This window comes from Chrysoperla carnea, chromosome 1, assembly GCF_905475395.1.
Source record: "Chrysoperla carnea chromosome 1, inChrCarn1.1, whole genome shotgun sequence".
NCBI classification, from domain to species: domain Eukaryota; kingdom Metazoa; phylum Arthropoda; class Insecta; order Neuroptera; family Chrysopidae; genus Chrysoperla; species Chrysoperla carnea.
The window spans coordinates 40,868,931-40,896,924 of NC_058337.1; the positions used below are offsets into that span (position 1 = coordinate 40,868,931).

General features: G+C 29.2%; 2 protein-coding genes across 2 annotated transcripts in view; one reads left to right on the plus strand and one right to left on the minus strand.

Annotated features, from left to right (window-relative positions):
• Positions 1-27,994, minus strand: part of LOC123304978 (acid sphingomyelinase-like phosphodiesterase 3b) — a 984,284-nt gene that overhangs the window by 698,651 nt on the left and 257,639 nt on the right. The window lies entirely within an intron of this gene.
• On the plus strand, positions 5,937-6,807 carry LOC123290686. Its single transcript, XM_044870948.1, has 4 exons — positions 5,937-6,027; positions 6,087-6,150; positions 6,210-6,359; positions 6,565-6,807. Exons 1-4 carry the CDS (start codon positions 5,992-5,994, stop codon positions 6,792-6,794), a joined length of 480 nt encoding a protein of 159 aa, XP_044726883.1. The 5' UTR covers positions 5,937-5,991; the 3' UTR covers positions 6,795-6,807.

Consider the following 27,994-nt stretch of genomic DNA (forward strand, 5'->3'; position numbering starts at 1 on the left):
GTCTTCTATTGCACTTGACAACTCTTGGCAAAATAATTTTTCTGTGTCCTATATTTTGTAATTTTAAGTCCTATATTAAAATAGGCTTCCCTGTATACTCACGGCCAAGGACTGTTCATTTACAAGATGTACATGTACGATCATAAACTTATTTAAAATGTTCCTCTATCCAGATGTTTTCCATATAATAGTTAGTCTGTATAAATGACCTTTGTCGTTCTTTGTCATGTACCCATTTCCTTAAGTTATAATCACCGTTTTTTAAAACTTTTCGCTAAATGGTGTCCACTTTACAGTAAGAATTTAACAGTTGACTTAGTATATCCAAAAGTACCAGGCAGATGTCACAGATTTTCAGGCTATACGTTTAAGCTACAAGTATACTTCAGACTACAGAAAATTATTAAATTTCAGGAGTTATTTTTTTTATTAAAAGAGGTTCAGTCTCACGTACTGAGTGTAAATGCACAAAATCCTTTACTGACTTTACTGAGAGTAAATGCACAAAATTAGGGAAAGTGCCTCCATTTTAAGGAAAACCGTTTTGGGCTATATCTCCATAAACGTGCACTTGAGACCAAAAATGTAGTCTGTATTGTAGATAATTAATTAATTTCCTGTCTTTTTTGTAAATATTTTTTTGTTTGTTTTTGTAAACTAACTTTTTATGACTTATACAATTAGGACTATTTACTCATTGATTATTTGACCGATATTATCTCTTCTAATATTTGTAAAGCAATAATATGCTAATAACTTAACTTTTGAATTCACAAATTATTTAAGACTTTTGCTTTAAACTTTTCTTTCTAAAATTAATATTGTTGAAGATATTACACGTTCAATATTGCATTACAGTTACAGATAATTGAGAATTTTTTCTTGCACTAATTAACAGGTTTTTTTTTCTAAAAATAGGTTTATTATCACGTACTGAATGTAAATACAAAAAATCCTAAAAATTTGGAAGGTGCGAGTGCCGCTAATTTGAGAAAAAGCGTTACGGCCTATAACCCTGTAACCCCCTAACCGTAAGCCTAACATGGTAATCATATTTTTTTCAGATAATTAAAATTTCCTACCTTTTTACTCAATTTTTTTTTTAATCTTAAAAAAAAATTTTAAAGAGGGGAGGGTGCTTTTGCAGATAAGAAGGAAAACTATTTATAGCTTATTATGTCACTAACATTAACTTTTTTCATATATTTATTGAATTTTTATCATAACACTATGTATACTTCTTCTATATTAATCTTACACCCGATGGTTGCAACATTAAAAGCATTATTATTTCATAAATATTAATTTTAGAATAAAAAATTAAGGAAAAAAATTCAGGAAATTTGTATATTTAAAAGTTAAGTTATTCTCATTTTCTTGTTTAAACAAATATATTAGAAAAGATATCGATCAAATATTCAATTAGTAAATCGTTATAGTTGTATAAGTCATAAACGGATAATGATTCAAAAAAAAAAAAAAAAAAAAAAAAAAAATTGTTCAACCAAAAAGGTAAGTAATTTAATTATATACAATAAAGATCATTACTATTTTGATCTTAAGTGCACTGCTATGGAGATATAGCCAACAACGGTTTTCCTTAAAATGAAAGCACTTTCCCTGCCTATTTTTGTGAGGATTTTGTACATTTACGTTCAGTACGTGGTACTGAATCTATTTAAATAAACAAGTGAAAACAAACAATTGACTGAGTAAATTGTTGAAATACCATGTATAGGCAGTGTTGATAACTCTGTCACATTTCACATACATACATATCTGACATATTTAACTGATATTCTCATATAATGCGCAAGTGTTGATGCGCAATCGTTTGTTTTTTTGACGTCACGTAAATAACAAAAGATATTCACTTTGATATTCCTATATTAATACATACTATAAAATTGGCACCTATTTAACGCCCTCGTGGGTAAACAGTGATGTTTACAAAAAAATGTTTCAAACAAAAGTTTTATATTTTTTTATAAGCAACATTTTTTACATTTAAACTTTTGTTCTATCTCTAACGGTTTACAAGATGGGTCCTACGGACCCAAGACCCAATTGACCTATGATGCTCATTTACGAACTTGACCTGACTTTTTACGTCCTGAGTACGCTGTAAAAATTTCAGATCGATATCTTTTTTCGTTTTTGAGTTATCGTGACCACAGACGGACGGACGGACGGACGGACAACCGGAAATACCTATACCAAAATTTTGTTCGTAGCATCAATATTTTTAAGCGTTACAAACTTGGGACGAAACTTAATATACTATGTATTTCATATATACATGGTATAAAAAATAACTCTTGTAATTTAGTGCATTATGGACAATAGTAACTAGCTTCTATAACCTACAATACTATACAAAGATTACAGTACATCAATGAAAATTAATCGTGTTTACATATGCTTCATATATCGATATATTTATGTAGATGTCCTGTATTATATTAGCAATAATAATAAGTAAATATAATTACATATAGACAGCATATTGTCTCCATTTACGGTTTAAATTAAATTCAACACAATTTGTGATAATGGCAATAATATCTAATAATATAATGTAATAAAACGTATATAGTATAGAGGTAGTATATAATGTTACCTACTAAATGAAGAGGCATCGCCTGAAATATATCATTACAAACAAATAGTTTCTCCAGTATATAATCATATTCGTATAATATTCCTAAATAATACATAATACTATAATTGTTCTATTATTATAGTTACAATATATTCAATACAATTAATGAACTGTGAATATTAATAGTGTATTCGCTTAATATAATTAGGTTAATGTTTCAAACATAACAATATATCAAACGATTATAGATATAATCAAAATTACATGACATTATACATATTATAGATTATACCTCATTATAATATAGAAACAAATATATAATTGTAAGTATGTTATATCAGTAACGTAGTTAATGAACGGTGTTCACAGTTACATCTTATTTTTCAATTTTACGAAATTAACTACTTATTATGTAGGTATTATTATGTATATAACCGGCTGTACATATGACCTGAGTTGTTAAAAATGAAGCCGTTAAACTAAATAAAATAAAAAATTAAATAAAAAATAAAAACTACTTATACGGTTTATTATTTGTTTTTTCTTTTTTTGAGAATCTTATATTGATATACAGAGTGTACCTTTAATATTGCAACTTAAATAAGAGATGCTTTTGTACAAAAATTAGAACAAAAGTCAAATAGACATAATGATTCCAAAAAATTTTTTGGTCAAAAATGTTACCTATAAACCAATATATGGTTTTAAAATAGGTACTATCAAATTTTAGAACAAAAATACAAAAATCTTCTAAATCAGCTATTTCGAAAAACGGTTCATGAAAATTGAAATCTTAGCAATATATTAAGTTTTTTAAATTTAACATTTTCATATATCTATTGCTTAAGCCTCATATTATAACCAATGTTGTTGAAATTGTGTTTTTAAAACCCGAAATAAAAAAAGGGGTGTAATTTTTTTGGTTTAGTCTGAAAAGTAAATTAACGGAGAGTGTTCTTAGCTATGTTTTAAGTTTGATTTTAGGGTTTCGTACCCGAAAAAACTAAAACAGAATCCTTTTCATCACACCTGATGTGCTTTGATATTGATTTATGAAGGATTGTCTGTGTTTCTGTGTGTTTCTCAGTGGCATCGTAGCCACTAAACGGTCGAATCGACTTGATTGAGAATATTTTATAGCTAAGTTTCCAAAAATCGGTTTACAAGGAATAAATTGCATTTGTCGCGGGTTTTTTAAATTTTGTAAATTTTCATCTCTTAAGAATGTATATCACCTATTCAATTCACATTAGCTATATATGATAAATTACACTTTGATTTTTTTTAAAGTTTGTCTATACTCGAGACACCTTATATGATTGGCCGAAATAGAAATATATTAACATTAGCAAGGTTATATTTATCAAGATTTTGAAAAAAGATATTTAAACATTTCTTATCATATTTTCAAGGTAACTTGTTAACGTTTGATTCTGTCAAAAATTAGTTAAAAATGTATTTATAACTATAAATAACCCATTTTATGAATATAAAACATCTTCCAATTAATATAAAACTTTAAAGTTATTTATGTTATTAATTGGAGCCTAAGTGGCCGAGCGGTCTAAAGCATTAGTTATAGACCGTTAGTTTACTTAGACTTAGGTTGCGGGTTCGAATCCAGGCAGCGGCAGTGTGAACAATTATAATTAATGGGAGTGCAGAATTGATCACATTGTCGTCGCTTGGATAAGAACGTAGTAACCGACTCCACCCACATCAAAAATGTAATTGTAAATATAATTTGTAATTAAATAAATAAAGATTCACAAATAATGATGTGGGTGGCCTCTGTTATAGGCGTATATGTCAGAGAAACGGAGATTAAACCCCATTATTATATTATATTATGTTATTAATTTTACGATAGATATTTGTATTCTATAAGTATATGTATTTCATTTCCAATATTGTCCTTTCCAGTGGGAATATACAGTTTATACATATTCATCAAAGATATTTTGGACATATTTAAGCGAAACAGGTATTTGGTGACAGTTTCAACTGCTTCTCAAACCAACAATTACTATTCTTACGATGTCCAATTTTGTAGAGGAGTTGCAACATATTTTTGAAAAACTATTTTAGGTAAAACTTACTGACTATTAACGAGATTGGAAGACTATTTATTAAAATATATTTTTCAGTTCAGTTGTTGCTCAAAATTGCTATATTATATTTCAAGTTGTGTTTTCAAAATTATTCCAACAGACTTCAACGAATGCAGTTTAAATGTTTTGACAAATTACTGAAATTGGATATTTTTTATTAATTAAAAATCTTTGAAGCTTATCAATCAATTTTACGCAATTATATCAATATTTACCATTGATACTGAAAAAATACCTTTATTTATGTTTCAATTATATCCCAAATTACATTACATGATAACAGGGTAGTAATTGGGAAAATATGTATGGACGAATTTCTGATAATATTTTTTATTCATAGTAAAAAAGTCTAAGTAAAGGAAGACATACAATCTTACCCAAAAACGTGTAAACTTATGTTGGTAAATAATTTATTGTAAAATAATTTTTCTTAGAAAAAAAAATCGTGAGCCGTATACGCGACAAAAAACTTGCCTAACACTCGCCTGTCACAGGTGCTTATCACAATGACCAGTTTGAAATATTTTTACAGCCTTTGTATCCCTACAATAAAAGTTTTACGCCTTCCTTGAGACTCTTCATATCTTGAAACCGTAATACTAGAGGTTGTAATAATCGTATTCTTAAGCAATATTATTCATAGAAGTTTTAACCGTGTTTTCATGAGCGTTTTCCATATGTTTCTTTAATGAATTTTTCTTTTATTGTGGAGGTAAAAACTCGTGTATCAAACATAGGGTTGATTTAAGCGTTTCGGTCGGTATTGGTTTTATTCGTCTTGCCATGCCATGAAAAATACTGTACATCGATACCAAACACTTCAATTTTCGAAGAGGCTAAGCTAACGTCAGCCCATTTCCACCTCCGCATTCATTAGAGACTTATCGGGTTCTTAAGTTTCATTATGAATAGGAGCTCTAACGTGAACGAAAAAATTTGGATGTTTATTTCCTCATTTTGGACAAATGTTTAGAAGAGCAATTATTATTCAATAAATCAAGCAGCATGTCTTCATTTTTCCTTCTGTTTCAAGGTATGCTATTTTGTGTGGAGCTCTTTTAAAATTTTAATTTGTTCTTTCTTCAACTTTTTCTAGTAAATATAAAATGATCAATGAGTGCTTTATATATTCAAATGAATCTCGACTAATGCAAGTCTGTAAAAAGTATACCTATATTATAAATACTTGTTCAATTAATCAGAATAGTTTCTTAATACATACACTAACAGTGAGTGAATACCTTTCTTTCATTTGATTTTTATAAAAAATTAATTACAATGAAAGAAAATTTTATTGCAGTTTTACTGTGCTTAGTAAGTTTTAATGTCCGTTTCTACATGCATAGCAAATTTATACTTTCAAAAATTTTTAGGTTTTGAGTTGTTATGTCCAAGGCGAAGATAGTGTTTTAAACAATGATGCCTCAAAAACTAATGGTAAGTTTAGTAAATTCTCTATGAAAAATTTTTGCAAATGAACTTTCCTTAATTTACAGTAACTCGGCAAAATGATTTTTTCGATATAATCAAGAAACCATGGTTAAATTTTATTCAACCAGCTAAGACAAACATTTTTAGTACGATCAATATTTTTGGATTTGGAACAAATTCATCTACAAATTCATCTACATTTGAAATACCTGCAGGTAAATGAAACAAATTTTTTAGCTAGAAAATTTTTATTTGATTAGATGATTCTGATATTTTCCTTTGTGGAATTTCAAGCAGATCATGTACTAAATCTGTTCGCAGGAAATTCTGGAGTATCCATTTGCAAATTTTATGTTTCTTCTACAGAACATATAATTATATAAACATAATCCATCTAATTTCAATTTCTTTACGTTTCAGAAAATAAAGTCAACAATTCCCTATTTTATAAAGTAACACATCCATGGGATAGTTTTATTAAACCAGCAATTTCAGAGATAAAAATATTTTCTACTAAAAACAGCACAAACGTCACTATTACACAAAAGAAAACTGCATCTTCAACTACTGTTCCTGTCTTTGCTGTTTCTGAACCAGCTACCAAAAATTATACTCTTGTAACAAGTACTACACCACCCCCAATAAAGTAAACCAAAACAAATAAAGAGGAAAGGAGGAATAAAAAAAGTTGATTTAATACAATTTCTAAGACAAGAAATGATTTGCGATTTAGAAATTATTTTTAATTAATAAAATCTTGAATATTTCAATTTTGTGGCATATTTTATCCTTAGATTTCCTTGACCTTCTTTGCCAGATAATACAGCAGCTTTGTAAACACCGAACTTTGTACACTAACATGAAGTAAACTTAATCATTTTAAGAGCCCGAAAATAGAGATACTTATCGCCTTCGTAATTAAATATGTAGAAATATCGCTGAGGATGGTATATCCCCAATATACGGCAGAGATAAAAATCTACTACAATAATTGGTACTTTTTGAAAGCTCGACAAAGTGGAGATTTTACTACTAATTTTAATAAATTGAAACGGGCTTCTTGCTTGAATTCTTTGTTGATTGCGCTTAGTGTATTGATTGTTATTTGTAAGTTTGATAGTTGCAAATCGTAAGTTAAATAATACAAAATAAATCAACTGCAGCTATATAGCTCTCCATATCGAGGACTCGAGAGTTTATTCCGGAGAACCAACTTACAAACACTGAAAGTGAATACAAAGACTGAAAAATATTTCAAAGTCAATACATACACTGAAAAAAAAATTTCAAATGTAAAAGTTTGATGACTATTTTTATCATCAATGTTTTGAAAAAAGACATTCATTCAGAAACATGCATTCAATCATGCGTGATATACATAGTGGATTCTTTACGCGATATGCATAGTGAAATCCGTTTGCTTTGGCATATATAGCGGGCTCAAAACTGGCCATTACAAAAGAAATAAATTTAATTAATAGTTTTGATGGAATAGTTTAGTATATGATTATGCATGAAGGAGGTTTCTCAGTCTCTCAAAACAATTGTGCAGGTGAAATAAGAAAATTTGGCCTCTGAATGAGTGTTGGCATTGCCGAACAATCCCCTCAACCTACCTACCCAACTTCAATCCATTCAGATAATTAAAGTTTTACTTATCTTACTTCTAGATTAGCTTAACGTAGTAACTTTGATTTGCATCTCTTCACGTTTTGACATTATTAACCAAGTTGCAACTTTGATACATTTAACAAAAAGAAAGCAATTTTGTTATTTTAACACAAAGTTCTTGTTTTCACGTTTGGGTGTTTACTTTTGCCCTACTTTGTATTACAGAAGTACAAAACTTTGAGATGATAAAATTTTAATATTATATCATTTTGTTTATTTACTTTAAGGCATGAACACACACCAATTATACACAAATGTATAATCAATTACTTATGATTAAAGGATTGTGCGAATGTATCTGTTTTATATTTCAAAACTTTACAATATGAATAGATAAATATTACATCGCTTAAATAGGGTATACAAGGTTATAATTTTATTACATAATTCCATATAAATTTCCAAAATAAGGTATTTGAATTACAACAATATCTGAACCAATCTGCATGTTGCAAAATAAAATAAAGTTCGAAAACTAAATCCCCAGCTTTTCAACCAGGCTGAGGCAAACCTCAATTATACCACAGCCTGATTCATAACTGATAAGACATAGAAGATCCCTTTAAATTGTTCCCTATGAAAGTAGTAAGTTGTTCCTTATAAAAATTGGAACATTCTTTTGAAAACTGTAGAGATATATTATTTGTAATAAGGAACAATTCGTGATCAGGACACTGACGCCTTCTGGTGCATAAGTTTTATATAAAACTTTTTTCTTTTCTTTTTTTACTCTTATTTTGAAAACAATAAATTTTTGTACAGTTTTTCGTTTCATGATCATTTAAAATAGTTTTCCACACAAAAGAGTTTAATAAGGAATAAATATAGAGTAAAAATGTATTTTAATTGCAGGATTCCACTGAGCTTTTGATTTAACCTGAAGGCCTAGGCCGAATTGACTAATGTGCACCTTGAAACTCCAAAATTTAAATAAAAAGTTTTTTCCTACGAAACCTTAAAAATTAAATTTCGAGTTATTTGCATATGTCAAGAAAAGTTCAAGTCAGAGTATATATTTTATCATGAGCAATTTTTGTAGCGTAATGTCGATTGAAATAAAGGCACTTCAGACTTTTATATTTTTCGATTGTTTCTGGATAAGTTACAAGTTGTTATTGTCAATCGACTATCATATCAAAGGTGCCATTTGCCGCAGATTTACAAAATACTCGCAATGCCCCGATGATATATTGTATATTATGATGTATTTAAAAACTGAAACCTTGCCATATTTCAATTTTCTATGAAATAACATCACGATGACTTTGGCAGTTGATGTTTTTATGCAAATTTTGAAAATTTATTAGTTCAGGGATGAACCCAGACTTAGGTTTTAAATAAGTAATTCCATATAAAACTTCTGCAAAATCTGATTTGATTAATTTTAATTTGCTCTACGTTATATAATGATAATGAAATTTATATATTAATAATCAGATTTGTGATAATCATTTTTAATAAAACAACAAAACTAAAATATACCATCATCAGTAGTAAATATTACCCTTTAAAATATTATCATATTAAAACACATCGAACCACACAAACACACACACACACATACCACTTTACCCTATTTATTATAAATAATATATTTATTTGTATATACATTTAAAAGTATGATTATTCGCTTTAAGGAAGTTTATACTCATAATATTTATCAAGAACATATCTTTTATTTCAATAAAACACGATGTATATATTCTTTGGTTTTCAGTTCATACTGTAGTTGGTAATAGTATGGGAGACTGTTGTATTCTAGATCAAAGTTTAAAACGGACTAGTAAATTATAATTTCAGCGTCATAACTGCAAGAAATTTCGTTGACAAAAGCTTTTTTATGTTGACAAAATTTTGTGTTTCTTATTGATCCGGTCAAAATTAACAAAAAAATATGATTGAAGGTACAATAATTCGCACCCGGCTGAAATTTGGTAAAATTGTTCAAAACACTACCATAAATGAAATCTAAAGAGAAAATTTACGCGAGTTACAAGGTTGCAAAAACGGGTTTTTCGAGATTTTCAGCAAAACGGTAAGTTTTTTCATAATATTGGCTCGGAAGAAAATTGTAGAGCAGATAATTATATGTAATAATGTCTCTACACTTTTTTTCCCTTAGAGCCACCGTTCCTGAGATATAACGATTCAAAAAGTTGGAAGAGTTGTAATCGTTAAATATGTTTAAGCTACGTACATCACTGAAGCTGTAATACAAGTAACAATATTTTTCATATATAAAATTTGTTGTTACATATATCCGTTGGGTGCGTATTCACAATCAAAACGATGCCAGCGCTTGCAGTGGATAATTTTGGCTGTTATGACTTATTTTAAATTATTTACATGTAAATGGCATAGTAAATGCTAAGTTAAAATTATTGAAATATATCAATTAATTAAACATTAGAAATTGTGAAAATTGTATAAATAACATTTTTTTTATGTTAATTTTCATAATTACTGATTTAAATTTGTAAGAAAATATTATTAAATTTTCAATGTAAGCCATAGAATTATATGTCTATCCATAAAATCATATAACGATTAAAATTCTTCCAACTTCGTTATATCTCAGAAATGGATCGTTATATCTCCTAAACGGTGGCTCTTAGGAAAAAAGTGTAAAGGCATTTTTTATATTTAATTTCTGATCTACAATTTTTGTTTGAACTTATTTTATGATAAAACTTACCGCTTCGCTGAAAATCGCGAAAAAATTGTTTTTGTGAACTTTGACCCCTCGTAAATTTTTTTCCACATCTCGGATCGATAAGGACTTTTAGATGTCATTTAAAAAGGTGTTTTGATCAATCCTACCAAGCTTCAGCCGGGTACGAATTTTTGTACCTTCGATTGTTTAAATTGACAGGATCATATTAATAGCCCCAAATCATTTTTCAGTTTTTGGTTACGTCTAATTTATTCATCAAATTAGCTAAAATTCGGTATGGATATGGGATTTAAAACTGGGGGCTAAATTTAATTACTTACTAAATTTAATAAACTAACTAAATGGTTCCTCTGAGGAAAAACTGATTTTTTCGATGTTTTTATGACCTTAAATTTCATTACAGGCCCTCCTTCTCAAATTGAGATAGAGGCTTAAAAATTGGTATGTAGGCTGGTTTAATACCAATGATGTGCCTTTTGTAGGTAATGATGTCAATTTTCATTCACTTTCCACCCTTTTTTATGTCGAAATATTACCTTTATTCGCGGTGTTTATGACTTTAAACATTTGTACACCTTCTCCAAATTGAGTAAGACAGTTGAAAATCGGCATGAAGCTTGGACTATTTGGCTCAATCTCTATCGCTTTTCAAGTAAATATTGCATGTGTTTTCAATAAAAAGCATCCGAAATATAATACGGGGGGCATATACCATTAGTAATAGATTTCTGATGAATACTAACTTTTTTTTATTTGTACTAAACAATTTGTCATCTTCGTCAATTCGACTTTGCTTATCATCTTTATATAGTTTCTTCCACATAGCAATATCTTTCAAGAAAATGATGGGTTGTTGAAGTTATATTGTGATCAGGGTACAAAACTTTATCATAACATAATACTAAGTATCTATCTATCTATGTTGTATATATCCTAAATAAATATGAAAATTTAATGTAATATTTGGGGGTAAAATTCTCTCTGGTTGGCTGTATTTCTCTTCAATAAAATGTGTAAAATAAATATTATTTATGAAAATATAACTACATATTCTATACAATGTGGACTGTAGACTATCTATCTACAGTAGATGCAGAATACATATAACACTGTACTTGTGTACAATTTAGTTGTATATTTATACGCAACAACATAGATTATATTAAATATTATGTTTTAATAAATTAATAAAACTAGTGTTTATTTATTATTGTTTAATTTTATTATTTTTAGTATATAATGTGTATCGTAAATAAACCAATGATTTTTAGGCTAAATACACAATTATAGATATGGTTGAACGATTTTTCGATGGTTGAACGAGTTTATAAAATAGATCATACTAAAACCGGATATTTTTATTCATTTCTAAATACCGTGATCATCTGATCACCGATGCTTCATGCAGTTTTCTTTTTTATCAAATAGCCTTCAACCCAGCGTAAAAAAAAATTCAAAAAAGGCTATAAAACGAGACGATAAAATTTTCCCAAATGTTTAGAGTAGGGTTCAAAAACACTTTTAAAAACAGGCTAAGAAATCGGTACTAGATTTACCAAGCTACTAGATATAAATGCTGCGATAAAGGCTACAATAAATTCTTGACTGGCTGAAACAAAGGTTAAAGGCCATTAGCTCAAAGCTTCCAATAAGTGACGTTATCTAAAACAAATATAATAAAATATAATAATGTATGGCGGTTTTCTAATATAATAATGTATGGCGTAGGGTTCAAAAACACTTTTTTGATTTTATTTGTGTAAAACTAATTCGTCAATACCATTTCGTCCTCGGAACCGGTTTCAATCGATTTAAATCCCAAAAACCAAAGCAATTTTCTCTTTAATTTAAGGCCCCTGGCTTGCACACGGTACCAACTGTAGTTAATGATGGACTAATGGTCTGATCACTGCTGTTATATGCTGTAATCTTTCTTGCAATTTCTAAACATAGTAATCTGATCAATGGATTATAATTCTTTAGAGCAAAAGGCTTTACTCAAACTTTCTGAATCTATGAATTTCCGATATGTTCTTGAGGACTATATTAAAACTGCCTAGGAACAAAAAATTTTATGAACTTGGGGATGTGATATATAGGAGAGGTGCTAAAGTTCAAAATATTGGTTACGACAGCGTGTGCATACCGTCATATTAATCTTAGAAGCACCTTAGTTAATATTTTTAAAAACCTGTCCAACCTTATTCCAATAAAAAGATACTGTTTATCAAATTAAAAAAACACAATTAAATTATATCGCACAATATTTTCAATTTCCTCCAAACAGAAATCAAAAACTTCTCGTGTTCTCCTGAATTACTCTTTGCTTTTATTCTTTATTTTTGTGAATGCTCAATGTATTTGAAACACACGAAACACCTTGTATAAAACATAGGTGATATGAAACTTACTTGATCCACTAATATTAAGGATATTATTTACTTATAGACCAGTGTCTATGTTTCTAAAAAAGATCCTAGCATGGCTGAATTTTATATCTATTTATCAAGCTTTTATGTCGTAAAATGTTTGTATGTACATATGTTCGGATCAAATCTTGCAACTGAATTTTAAAGCCTGAATCGGTTGTGCTGAAGTTTTGCATATATGTTTAGTTGGGATGGCAATGCATGGTTAACTAAGTGACGTCCTTATAAATCCAATATCGCAGACTAGTAATGTTTCCTGCATACTGACACTATAACTCGTACTCAGTAAAAAGCACTTGCCAACTTAAGAGTAGTTGCAACTCGTGACTGGCTAAGAAATCGGTACTAGATTTACCAAGCTGCTGTAAATGCTGCTATAAAGGCTACAATTAACGCTTAACTGGCTGAAAAATAGAGTAAAGACCATTAGATCAAAGCTTCCCATAAGAGAAGTTATGTAAAGTTTTCAGACATAATAATATATGGCGTAAGGATGTAGTCTGGCAAAACTAGGAAAAACAAGAATAGTGAAGACTCGCTTAACTGATCACTGGCACCCTCTTCAAGCCCAAAAACTCAAATTAACGTTCATTGGCCACAATTTTGAAAGCACAATGGGCCACAAGCGTTTGAGAGACTTTCAAATGTACATCACTTGGATATTCTCTTGTCTCCATATTCGTCAAACAATAGTATAAAATGTGATGAAAAATGCAACCAAAATTGTTCTCATAATAGGCAATTAATGTTATTTGCAACAGCAGTGTATTATCAACAATCATAGTCTCCATGAATATTATCTCTATATATATAAAAATGTTATGTTCGTTTGCGGAGTTCTGCATCGATTCAGCTAAAAATACAAGATATACAACCTGCATCGAGGATGGTTTTTATCTATATTTAACCCTCCGAGAGTGGAAAAGTGGGGGTGTAAGTGAGGATGAAATTTTGTAAATAATTTTATAGGTAAATACAGATTAACGTTTGCCTAAATGTCATGTTACTTTTTTTATAATGTCAAGTGAACTGCAGTATATTAGGATTGTCACTTGATTAATCGAAAATCTAAAAATATATTCATTTCAAGTCTGGTACCAAAAAAGGGCATGTTGTGTATATTTTAAAAGTTATGCACTTTTCTATCGGGGGTTTATCAAATTTTATAAAATTTACAAATATTTCTCATATATTTCCAAGCAACTATAATGTCCCACAGATAAGTGTAGTGGGGGTACAGCTTGTTTTTATTAATTTTAAATTTCCCGTTTCTCGTTTTTCTTTAAATTATCCAAATTGGCTACTATTCCATTTTCAATTTTCTTTTTCTTAATAAATAATCTTGGAAATTTTAGTTTCTTAAAATATACTATTTCTAATTCCCCGGAGCATAATGTAGGCATAGTCAGTAGATGCAACTTGCGGTGCTTTACAAGATTGGATGTTTAGTAACACACGATAAGACACTGATATTAGAACACACAGGCTGGACTAGAATATACAGAATTATCTTCATCCCACTATCCGCATAGAATGGATAGATAACTCCTGTTGATTCAATATAACATTTCTTGGAAAGGTATTTTAATATATATCCGTGCTAGGTAGGCAAGACAAATGGAGAGGTAAGGTGGATACTTGATGTAATTTTCTTGAAAGTTCATTTTAAACCTATATATCGGGTGTTTAAAAATTACGCAGTACGGTACGGTACGGATATATAAATATATATCCGAAAACAATATTCATTGTTCATCGATATTTATATATAAGTCATATTTGATTAATGTTCAAAAGAATCGTCGTTTTGTTGAATAAACCATTCAGCACAGCTTCTTTGTTTTTAAAACTTATCATAGGATTGCGATGATTCCTGATAGTTGCTGCCGTTTCTGCAATTGGATTTATAAAATATTTCAGGGAATCTTCGAAAAGCCGCACCATGTTTTTATAACGCCACGTATTTTGAAAAACTTGTCTGTTATCTCTGTAAAAGTGAAAAATGTGTGATGCCTCCCAGAATTAAGAAGTGCTAATCAAACTGATTTAATCATAAACCATACAAATACAGGTGGTTAAATGGTTACCAAAGTAAAAATGTAATTTATAGCCAAACTATTCGACTTATATACAACGTCGAAATATTTTCGAACTCTTCATTAAAATGTTACAATATTGGTATATAAATTTATTTTGATATGTTCAAATTTTTAGAACTATTCAATATTAGAACTACTCAAAAGGGATCGTTTTGACAGACCTTGTAAGAATAGTGGGTAAAATGATTCCATTGCATTTATCCAACAGTTTACGTAAAATATTAACTGTGCTCTTACATTGCATCAACGATAAGTATGAAAACAAAAATCACTGGTAAATTCATCTAAATCAACACATTCATGACCCGTTACATGATGGGGGATCATTTTGTCTATTATAATTTTACACACAAAATAGAGATCATTGAGCCTATATAAAGAGGATCATTTTACCCGTAACGACATATTTGAATTTCGTTATAAAAACTGACCTTAAAATTTATTACACGCCTATGAAAATGTGTTATAATATTATTAAAAGTCATCAAAAACCAAGAGTAAAAATAGCTAGCCGGCAAAAATTAATACAAAATTTACGTGGAAATTTGTCTTACCATAAATCATAAGCTGTAAAATTAATATTTTTGCTACGAAACACAAATTCACATCACCATAATGCTTCGTTGAACGATTAATTTGATTGCGAGGAAACCATTCATCCATAAATATCCTAGAAAGCTTTAGTGGTTTACTTTAAACCGTTGTTTTAAAACAATGAGGGATCATTTTACCCTGAGAGGTCATAATAGACCACTTTCCCCTAATATTCAATTATTGTTTTAAAGTATCTTAAACCACGGCTATTTTGCACCTGAAAAACATCAAGCCGTTTACTTAATTTATTAATTTATTAATTTATTTTATTTTATTTTTTCGTTTATTTTGAGATAGAAAAAAAGCAGCTGAAATAATAATAAATTTTGAAACACCATGTATACACACATAGTTTAGGTTTTTACAATTTGCAGTAATATCCATTGCTTAGAAAAAAAGGAAAGAAAGTTGGACTATATAAATATTACGTTATGGTCTTCCTATTCAATGGCACATACACAAAACTAATCTATTTCATTATATAACTCAATCGTATTTTAAGGTTATATAGTGGTAGTGGTTTTTTACATCTTCTTTTTTTTCATTTTGTATTCTTATGCGGTAAGTATAAATGCAGGGTATAGTAGAGCTTATTATGTATTCAAAAAGACGGAGAAATCTTATTAAAATTTGTATCTACATTATAAAAATTGATTCTATTATACCAGGTGTCAAAAACCACTCGTAACTTGTTCTAAAGTTAAACATATTTCGTTCAATGTGAAAATTGTAGGTATTGGTATATCGGTCATTCTGTATCTTTTGATCGGTCATTTCTTAAAAAGAAACCTTTAATTAAGTTACGTTTGACAAAAATCGAAATAAAATAATATCCGCATTATATTGCTGTCAATTTCTGTCAATTTTTGGATATTTAATAGCAAACAAGTTGCTTATTTATTGTATCCCTTTTCATTTAGCAAGCTTTGACCACAAGTGTAAAAACGTACATCTCTATATCTTTAAAAGCTACAAATGGATAGCTTCCAAGCATAATAAATAGTTTTAAAAGCTGTAATAAAATAAGAAATCGACCACAATGGAAATGACTCCGAATGTTATTGAAATCTTTTCGAATCATATTGTCGTTAATACGCTTCGATCGAAAGCCCATAGAAGTCGATATCATTTTTTATTCGCTTGAAAATGATCAGAAAAAAAATTACCACGAACGTACGTACACACACACACACACATACTTTTTTTCCAAATTGGAAAGATATGTTGAAAATTTTAATTTTGAAAATTGAACCCACTAAAATAACTTCCTTTACTGGGATGTTAATAATTTCCGCATGATTGACTGCTAATTCGATGCTTTAATTTCACATACATCGTATTTATTTTGGAGTTTATAGTAAATGTGTAGGTGGCCTGCCTGAGACATTCAGAAGAGAGCTTTTTTTTTTAAATTTATTACGATGCTTCGGATCCTTTAAATGTTATATTCTTAGAAAAAATTAAGAGAGTTTATTAAAAAATATTATACTTTAATGTGTATTATATATTATATTATATTTTAATATTTATTACAAATTGGAATTTCAATATTTATAATCTTAAAAATTTTTATTTCTCTGAATTATTTTATATATCACTATCAGAATCCTGCCACGCTTCGCTGTGGGGCATAATGGTTGCATGGAAATATCACAGTATCTAGTAAACTTTATGAAATTTCAGAAACCCACGATAAAAGAGTTAACAATCTTTTAAACGGCTGAACTGATTTTCATATAATTAACAGTTTTTATAATAGAATACGGTATATTTGAACTCCTTCTCATATTCTCTTGTGTCGGGGAAAACCATACAGTTTTGAATGTACAAGTCATGCTCTTTTATTTGACACCCCACTTGGGTATAATTGAAAATTACACCCATGTGTGGTGTAATTACGGGACGGGTTTTGCAAGTTTCCACACCATGGCAAGCTGCGTTAAGAAACTTCCAATAATTTACATAGGTTATATATATACCAAATTTCTTTCCCACTTCCACTATCACTTTTTCACACCCTGGGTGTTAAATATAAGGAAAAAAATCATCTTCTAAGCAGGTTGTATATCATTAAAAAATTAGAACTTAATCGATGTAGAACTTTTTGAGTCTAAAATCAATACACAAACGAACATAACATTTATATATATATATCTTATATATAAGATTCGTAACTATGCAAGCCTAAATAAAAAAAGGAATATAAAAAGGAAACTGTACAATAGAAAAATTTATAATTATAATCATTTTAGGTCATAGGATTAGTTCGAGAGAGCTTTTTCCGTATTCTTATTTAACTAGCTGTTCACATGAGTACGACCTTTATGTTATACAAATTTATAAAAATTTCTGTAAATATTACTTTTACAGAAAAAATGCCCAGGGGAAATATTATCGTTTCATTATGATTTTCTACAACCTAATTTTTAAATTTTCCATTTTCTTAATATTAACAAAAAAATTTCGAAATTTTTTCCTCCATTTTATGTCCCTAAGGGTGGAATTTCAAAATTTCTTCTTAAATGAATTAAAACAATTTAATTTCTAAGTTTCCTATTGCCAGATGAGTGATTATACATTTCTAAACAAAGCGCTTGCAAACGTTTGTATTTTGTTATTCAGTTACGATATTTGATCTGATGATTACCAAATTACAATATGTTATACTAGAGTGATACCCACCCGCTTCGCTGGGTTTTAAAGTAAAGATCGATAAAAATTGCTCCCGCTTATCCCTTTTCTATAACACTCGAAATAAAGATGGGGATTGTTTTACACAGGTAAAATACATTATTTTTTTAAATGTATAATAGTAATTATTCATTGAGTATATCAGAGAAGATGGCCTTGAAATATTTTATATTGACTATTTATACAGAAATATGTAATTTATGGTAATTTAAAATGTCAAATTAACTTAAATTTTTTAATTTTTTTAAAATTTATCTTTATAAATTATATCTCATGTGTTATTTTGATATAGCAGCTATATTGCTGTACAGTTTCATTAAAAACCATTCGCTAGTTTAAGCTTGAAAGTGTAACAAGCAAACAAACAAACAAACAAACATGCTTTCTTTCGCATTTATAATATACTAGAGTGATACCCACCTGCTTCGCTGGGTTTAAAAGTAAAGATTGATAAAGATTGCTCTTGCTTATCCCCTTTCTATAACACTCGAAATAATGGTAAGGATTGTTTTACACACGTAAAATATAAGTATGGTTTTCTATTTTTTTAAATGTATAATAGTAATTATTCATTGAGTACTTATATCAGAGAAGAATTTTTTATTTTTTAACTTCCCGCTAAGAAAATAGGGAAGTTATTGTTTTCACCCCGCTTTTGCCAAAACGGAGTTTTCATCAGAACTCGACGTTTTAAGGTGTCAGGAAGCTTCCCTGACTACTTCCGCGAGGGTGTCTGTATGGCTGTATGCATGTATGAGTGTGTGTGTGTGTGTGTGTGTGTGTGTGTGTGTGGATGTATGTAAACCTCTCATAACTTTTGAACGGCTTGTCCGATTTGATCGCAGTTGGTGCTATTCGAAAGGGCTTGACTAAACTTAGATTTTGAGGCCTATTTGGCGATTCGAACCAATAGATTTCGAGAAATCTCAAAAAAACTGCAAAAAAAATTTTTTTTTAAGTGGTTTTTTTGGAATAACTTTTAAACGGCTATATCGAACAATTCCAAAAACAAATCAGCTCTCAACATCAAAAAACCACGTCGATCACCACCAGTCCAGTCAAAATCGGTTGCTTCGTTTGTGAGTTATCGTTGACGAAAGAAAACCCAAAAAAGCGTTTTTTCGGAATAACCTCAAAATTTTTTGTTCTATCAATTGAAACTTAAAGATTCTTCATGAAGCTTCAAAAACTGCGTCGAAGGTTTAGGGAAGTATATTTAGTTATGATAATGTAAAGTAAAATTTAAGAATTTATATTGACTATTTTTACAGAAATCAGTAATTTATGGTCAAATGTCAAATTAAATTAAATTTTTTTATTTTTTTTATTTTTTAATATATCTTTATACATTATACTTCATGTGTTATTCTGATATATCAGCTATATTGCTGTACAGTTTCATTAAATACCATTCGCTAGTTTAAGTGTGGAAGCGTAACAAACAATCAAAGAAACAAACATGCTTACTTTCGCATTTATAATATTTAGAGATAGAGATAGAGATTTTAAAATACGTAAATAAACAATTATTAACGTCAAATATTTAATTTTTTTTTTGTCAAGTGATCACCCTATTGTACTAATGATTTAAGTAAGCATCAGTCAAGTATTTCATTAAATATTGTATTGGATGCTACAGCTCAGTATCATTCAGGCCGCTATTGCGACATATACATCAGTGAAAGTATCTAAATCATGGAATGAATGGAGAGAGTGAATGAGTGTATGAATGAATACGATATGGATCTAGGGATGTTGGGTTCAGAACATGGCACGTATGAACGAAAAGGAAGCATTTGAAAGAATGCAAAACTACCGCCTTCAGTGGAGATATGTTTCATGGCAACCTCTCTTGACAGCAATATGAAAAATCACTATGAACACGTAGCACTTTACCTATGAATTGCAAATAAAGAAATGCGAACGATATTTGCAAATTTTCGACAGGGTACTTTCAAAATTGCATCATTTAGTTTCAAAATTTCTTATTTTTGTATTTTTGCCGAATGAATAATTTTATATGAGGAGTGATATCCTTTATTTATGTATATTTAAGACGATTACACCCATAAGTATAGTTGTAGACTCTTTTCGAAAAAATATAAAAAGTTACATATATTTTCGAAATATTTTTTTCGAAAAAATCGAATATATTTTCATCTTTCTACGTACAACCCATAGTATAAGCTCTTTAAACAGACAGTTTTGTACCTATTTATTACAATATCCTTCATTTCCTGAAATTTGATTGGTTAATTATCAGCATTATCAAAGGACTATCTCTTAGAAGCAATATTGCAATATATTAATTATAATGTCAAAGTGTAATGGTTCTAATGAATAATGTAGTAATTATATTAAACGTAATAAATAATAAACAGCATATATAATAATTGTAGTTTTGTGTATATTGTAAATAAGAAACGCGGCTAAACGAAAGATTGTGAATAAATTTTAATGGTCTACAGTGTAGAGAGGGGGTATAGTCTCGTGATTAACACGCTTAGAAAACTTAGTTTTATGTATATTGTAAATAAGAAACGCGGCTAAACAAAAGATTGTGAATAAATTTTAATGGTCTACAGTGTAGAGAGGGGGTATAGTCTCGTGATTAACACGCTTAGAAAACTTCGTGAGTGGCTTCATTTCAGTGTAACCTACAACATTTACATTTACGAAAACTTTGAAATTGGGGCGTTTTCAATATGGGGAAGACGGGAAACATGTCAATTAAACGACCAATTGAAAAAATATGAACAACCGTTTGCTTTTTTCTTGAATGCAAGATATATGAATATTATAAGAGAGAATAATAGTGGCCTATAAAAATATTGGGCCGTTTGGTGTGACCTCCACCCCCAACATGTCGGAAAAACGGTAGTATGAAAATTTATGAACAACCGGCTAATTTGTACAATATTGTTTTATAAATATAAGTAAAATTAAATACTGGCCTACATATTTCATAAGCCGTTTCCTCAGAGCTACGCCTTAAACATATCAGTTTAAGTTACTAGCATGATAAAGAAAATTGAGAATGATTAATTCTTGAGTTTGCTGCTATATCAAATTGTCAACGAAAATCACGTTAACTCATATTAATTTAAGATGACGTTTGCTATTAATCAAAAAGTATATTTACGCCATTAATAATTTATTCGGTGTTGTTACGAAATGAAAATATCGATGAAACATCGACAAAAATAGATGTAAAGCTGGTATAGTAGCCTAAAGGCAAGGAGCAAAACAATAATGATCTACGCATTATACCTCCAATTTGAAATGAGGAAATTCTATATTTTGTATTTTAATTTTATTATACATTAAAAACTTGAACAAAACTTGTTGTAAAGGTGAAACGTTTCAAAATATCTATATTTAAGCTCTTTGTTATTTCAAAATGTTTTTGTACAGGGTAGGAATTTTTTTGTGGATATCACTATGTCAGTATTGGCGTGAACACCATACTGATTTAACCATTGAGGGAATAATAATATTAGCAATAGTTAGTGCGAGCAAGTCAATGCAGTATGGGCGTCAGGCCCACACTGGTTGGTAATATACACAATACTTCTGGTGGATACTTCGATTCAATACTGCAATATTACTTATGCTAATAATAGATACTACACTATCTTACCAGCACTGTAGTAAACTTCATACATTTCTTACCATGTATGTTTATTTTTAACTAATTACCACTTCCTGAAAAAATGACTATTAGTTTTGTACTGCCGATGAAATTTTCTGCTGATTTAAATAATTTTAATATCGTACAGATTTATTGATTTAACAAGTAAATGACGTAGAGGTTGTATATACAGTGTGTCTGAACATAGAGGTTTTGTTTATAGTAACAGTAGTTTTAATACAATATAGAAGTAATGTGAGCTTTTTCATCAGATTTTTACTTAAATAATAACCAAATGGCAAACATTTATTATAAAAACTTTAAAATAATTTATTGGTTAATAAAATATAAAATAAAACATTTAAAAATATCACAGAAATTATAATATAAAACTAAACCACAACGAAATTTGTTATAATAGACATGGGTATGAGCAGGTATGAGTTAAAAAAATACTGGTCAAGCCTGAGTTGTATTCTGGAAAGGGTTCCACCATTAGTAATCTGATATCAATATTGGCTTTTATAACATCGTTATGTTTTTCTAAGTTAAAGAAATATCTATGATATGCCTGGTACATTTAGTTTTGGATTATTACAAAAAAATGTTCATCTTTCTAAAATGTCCATTGCATGTGACAAAATTATATGCTGGTGGCGCATAGCCTCCACGAGCACATATACCTTGAATTTGCCAATCCTGTCTGAGTGGGCGGTCGGTAAGGTTAAACTGTATACTTGATAGGAGTACCGGGCTACAGAAATATTTCAAGAAATGCAGAAACGGAAAATAAAATGTAAGCATATACATTTCAGAAGTGCAACAAGCGATGCTTTGGTAATATTTCTTTACAAAGCCAAGCCACATAATTTCTTTGGACCTTGCAGTATATAACATGCACTGCAGGAATTGTCATAGTTAAAAAAATGAAAACCCACCTCGCTTCATACTGCCAAACCCCTAATCTGAAAATTGACATATTTACACCATCCATTCTTCGAGATACTACAATGGACCCTATATGCTAATTGCGTACCATCCGGACAACCACCACAACCGCAGCTAATCTAAACAAATTCAGCATATTCTTTTGGATAGTTATTTTTTTTTTAAATGAGGTGGGGAAACGGAATATTTTTATATTTCCCCAAATACTGTTCACACATGAGCATCAAGTAAGCTAAGTACCTGTCACGCTTCCATAGACTGATTTTATAGTTTTCGTAGAAGAATGGGAATAGAATAATTCGCCGCTAATTAGTTGTGAAGGAATAATTTCCAAAATCAAATTTTGTTTTTTTGGGTACTTTGCCAACTTAATATAAAGTTAACAAAGCACTCCTCCATGAAATCTCCTTTAGGTTTTCGTAGAAGACTTAGGAAAGCAAAAACAAAAAAACCACAAAATCGGTATGTCTACAACCAATTCTCGACTATTTAGCGGCAAATTGTTCACCTACCCTCGAGTCGATTCTAGAAAGGTGCTTAGCTAACTTGATGCAAATCTTTCAAACTATATTGTATATGTTATCTGATTGTATATAGAAGTTTTTATTTTAAAATTTAAACTTATCCCTTCTGGAGATGAAGGTGAAGTTAGCTTGAAAAGTACGTGAGAAGGTGGCGTATCTCGATAATTGTAACAAATAATTTTTTCATCCCTAGATTCAAAAATTCGTTACATCTTTTTTATATGTACGTCAAGGCCAATATTTATTGGGGAGAATAATCTCTTTGGGACGTGATAATTTAAATACGCTCTTTCATAGTGAGGAAAACGATAACCGACTACATCTGAAACTGCCTTTAGCTTCTGCTTTGATAATATTGACACATTTACGTTAACCATTCATCAGGTGACGGAACCCTAAAAATAGGCATATAAGCCCATCCCTACCAAATTCGTTCCACTTCTGTTATACATACTACATGTATACTTCAATGAGTATATATTTTCATTATGTTATTATTATAATAATATTGATATAGCTTCGCTTGTATATCTGTTCCATATACTGCTCTGCTCCTTATTAATGTTTTCCGGAATGTTTATAAAATTTATAGACAATATTTTATCTATACAACTTCCTATCTTTTAATATTATTCTATTCAGTTTTCCGGTAACAAGAACAACAACAATAACATCACATTCAAATGTGATATTATTGTCCTGTTATTTTTCCTCATTGATATATCTTGAAAATGTATCTCTTTATAATACTTTTTTAGTACATGTAAGTAGATGTTGCTTGTTTTTTTTAAGGATATTGTGATTTAAAGAAATGTTCTTTGTCTTGTTGTAAATATGATAGTGGACATCATTTTCATATTTTTTATATAAACTCTTATCCTTTTCATTTTCTATGTTAGGTATTCTTTTATTTTTTCTAATCTAAACGTTCCGCCTCGAATATTTTTAATGATAAAAATATTCTTCAAATACTAATAGACTATTATGACGAATCTAATCATTTTTCTAAAAAATTTTCATTTGGGAACTTTAAACACATTTTATTTTGCTAAGGCTGAAAAGTGTAGGAATACTAAAAAAAATTCTCGGATAAGACATGTTTTATTCAACAAAAATTAGAATTGATTAAGAATATTATCATTTTGAGAAATTGGGCATTGGAAGAAAACTTGGTAAAAGCTTTTAACTTGAATATATCTAAGCCCAAGTGCCAAAAATCACTAGAAAAAGAATTTTTCAAAAGAAGAAAGTTGTTTTTTTAACTACAACAGACAAGAATTTGTTACAAAACAACGTTCTTCCATTTAAAAAAACAATGTTGCCATATGTCTGTGTTTTCATTTCCACTAAAAATGACCGGAAACACGTTTTCGTGTTTTATAATTGTTCACCCTTTTATAGCAATATAACGGTGAAAACTCTCAAAAGAAAACTTTTCTGCATTATTATTAAAGAAGTTAAAAAAGTTAAACATAATTAAAATAATTTAAACTAAGAACAAGGAAATTATATGTTATGTCATAATGAATATATTGATCAAGACAAATGAAGGTTATGTTTCGAACATATTGGATTGACTACTAAATCAGAATTATGTCTTTTTTAAACTAATATTACAATTAATTCATAAAGTATAGAGTTAAAGTAGCTATAAAATTAAATTCTTTAAACAATGAAAACACCTCTCGTTTCTTTTTTAAATTGATTATTATTATATTAGGGTTACTATTACTTATTTAAATCATCAATCTAATTACACACACCAAATTTTTCATACCAAATTTTCTTTGAAAACATTTGAAAAAGGTTCATAATTTCTGCTATCGAATTATTTGAATACTTTCTGATAGTAAACATACGTGCGATACGTAAAATGCCTATTTAGTAAAATCATAAATATGAAGTTCACTGCGGGAAATTTTCTAAAGCTTATTAAATCTATTAATTGCAGGGGGTTAACAAAAATAAATTTATTTAACACACTTTCCATATTTTATTACATTATCTTTACATCTAACTTTATTATTAAAACATGTATATAGTGCTTCCTTCACACTTCAAAATACCCAGCCAAATGTTGTAAATGTAGCACCTACAACAAAATAAGTAGGGTAAAATGTTGTATCATGAGTACAATGTTCCTTAGTTTATCTTATTTCTTGATAGAAATTGTTGTCTATTAGATAGCATTTACTTATACGAAGACAAAGTATAGTTACAGGAGCGTGAAGAATGACTATTCATTTGCATATGTAATCATTTAAAAAGGCAACGACTAATAATAATTTTTTATTAGTTATAAAGTACTTAATTCTGTTTTTACTATTCATTTATTTATAAGTTGACTATTATTTGTGGTGTCACATTCCACTAACATCACTACTTCCATTTTCCATAAAACGTAAAATGTTGACTTGGTAAAGTTTGTAAAGACTCCGCAAGATACATCTTGGATCAAGCAGCCTGTTGTGCCATGATAATATGATAATATGGAAGCAAAAAATTTCAATTGCTTTCTCCTTTTTTAATAAATGGTGGCTATGCTTAGGTTAAATACCAATTGAAGCTGTTACTAGGCGTTTAGAGAAGAGGATGTCTAACTTGATGGATATCAATGTCTCATATTTTAAGACTGTTCTATACACATTTTTGATTAGCTTCTTTGATAGGGGGGAGATTTATAATTTTCTTAAGAATCCTCTTAAATGCTCATTGCTAGAAAAAAATTGTAAAGAATAGCGGTTGATAAGAATAGTTAAAGTTATAATTGAATTTCAAGCACTGCAACTATACCATTTACTCTATCGATTTGAAATTTGGATATTGGGGAATTCGTATTTTCCATGCCCTAGTTACTTTTCAAATCTGTCGACGTATCCATTCATGCTGAAAATACCTTAAATAGCTTTAAGAAATACAAAAATATCAATTTGGATTCTAGGTATTACATCTTCCCCAAAAATTTATTTTTCCTTTGATAACTAACCTCTGCATATATAATTATTATTGTAGTAAAAAAATAATATAAACTAAATGTATAACAAAATTTCTAAAATATATGTTGAACTTTTATTTGTGTTTTATATTGTGCTATCTAACTGAAGAAAAGGATAGATGGTATATATACATAGTGTTTTTTTTGTGCACATTAAAATGGGACAATATCTAAAGAAATGGAAATACTTGGGTTAATTGTTAAGTTGTAATTAGGAAATATTGTCAAGATTAAAGATTATCAGTACAATAGAGGGTATTATTTAACAAAAGTCCTTAAAGGTTCAAGACATAAGGTTGATTTTTACTCACCCTATAAATTTAAATAAATATCTTTGAATATAAGGATTTTAGCGAAAAATGAATGTTTCTTCGAATACACAAACAAAATAATATACAGTTAATTTTGTTAAAGTATCCAGCTTATGGTTTCGAAAATGAATGATATAAAAAAAAACCTTTATATTTCTTTCATATAATTACCTTTAATAAAAATAATAGAGAGCAGATAAAATGAAGGTTATAGCACAAGAGTCTTTGTATTTAATAAAAAATACAAGGGCTATATTTTAGTTTCTGAAATACTACCACAGCAAAAAATAAAACCCATGAAATTGTCCGATAGTCGGAGACACACTTATCCAGGCCGCTAGAAAATTTAAATTTCAAAACAATTTGTAATTTTTACAAAAAAAAGAGTGTTTTAGTCTTTTAAAGTATTCAAACACCTACTGAAGGTTTATCTTCAGAAAAAAACACAAATAATCATATTTTTAATAGACCAAAGCGTTCATGAATATTTATTTCTGACATTGTGAAAAATGTGAAAAGCATACTTTCATTTTAAACTAGTTACTCATTAGAGCTTCTCTTGGAAACTACTCTTGGATAAAGACTATTATTTTCAAAGAAAACTAGAGAACACCATATTTTTTCATATTAACAGAATAAAAAAATAGTAGGTACATTTCGTTCATTCAATCTTTGATCTAAAATTACCTGACCCATAGCGTCATTCAAGAAATATATCAAATCAGCCATATCCTGTATAAATGAGTTTGCTGTTTACTCGTGGCCGTTGGACACACAGACATGTTACAGTAATTGTATAGAACGTTGTTATGTAATAATATATGTCTCGTTTTTATGTCTAGTGATTTAAATCTACCGTTTAATTCTACCATCGCGATCGATCGTAAATGGTACATTAGACGAATAATTATCAGAGACATAGTATGTTTCGTTTTGTACGTATAAAAATGTATAGCATGTTTCTGAAACATACAGATTTTTTTTGAAGTTTCAAATGTGTACATAATAATATAATTATGTAAATATAATTTAATACAATTAATAAGACGGAAAAAAGAGTCCAAAGTGGAAAAGTTGGGAAACAGCCCACATGTTAGTGAAAAGCTTCGCAACGTATTCATAGACCCCCAAGGAACATTCATCCAATTTAACTGAGTCAGAAAGCGGCATAGGGCCCCAGCGGGGGTCATATGTTGCCCAATTACAAAAATGCTTAGTTTGGCTTAAAATTGTCATCTAGTAGGTATTCCCGATATCAGATTACACTAATTCTGTCCCGTATA

Coding starts and splice junctions, on each gene's coding strand:
- LOC123290686 (XM_044870948.1), top strand. CDS start 5,992: ATGAAAGAAAATTTTATTGCAGTTTTACTGTGCTTA. Junction 6,028..6,086: donor TTGCAGTTTTACTGTGCTTA/GTAAGTTTTAAT, acceptor AAAAATTTTTAG/GTTTTGAGTTGTTATGTCCA. Junction 6,360..6,564: donor TACATTTGAAATACCTGCAG/GTAAATGAAACA, acceptor TTTACGTTTCAG/AAAATAAAGTCAACAATTCC.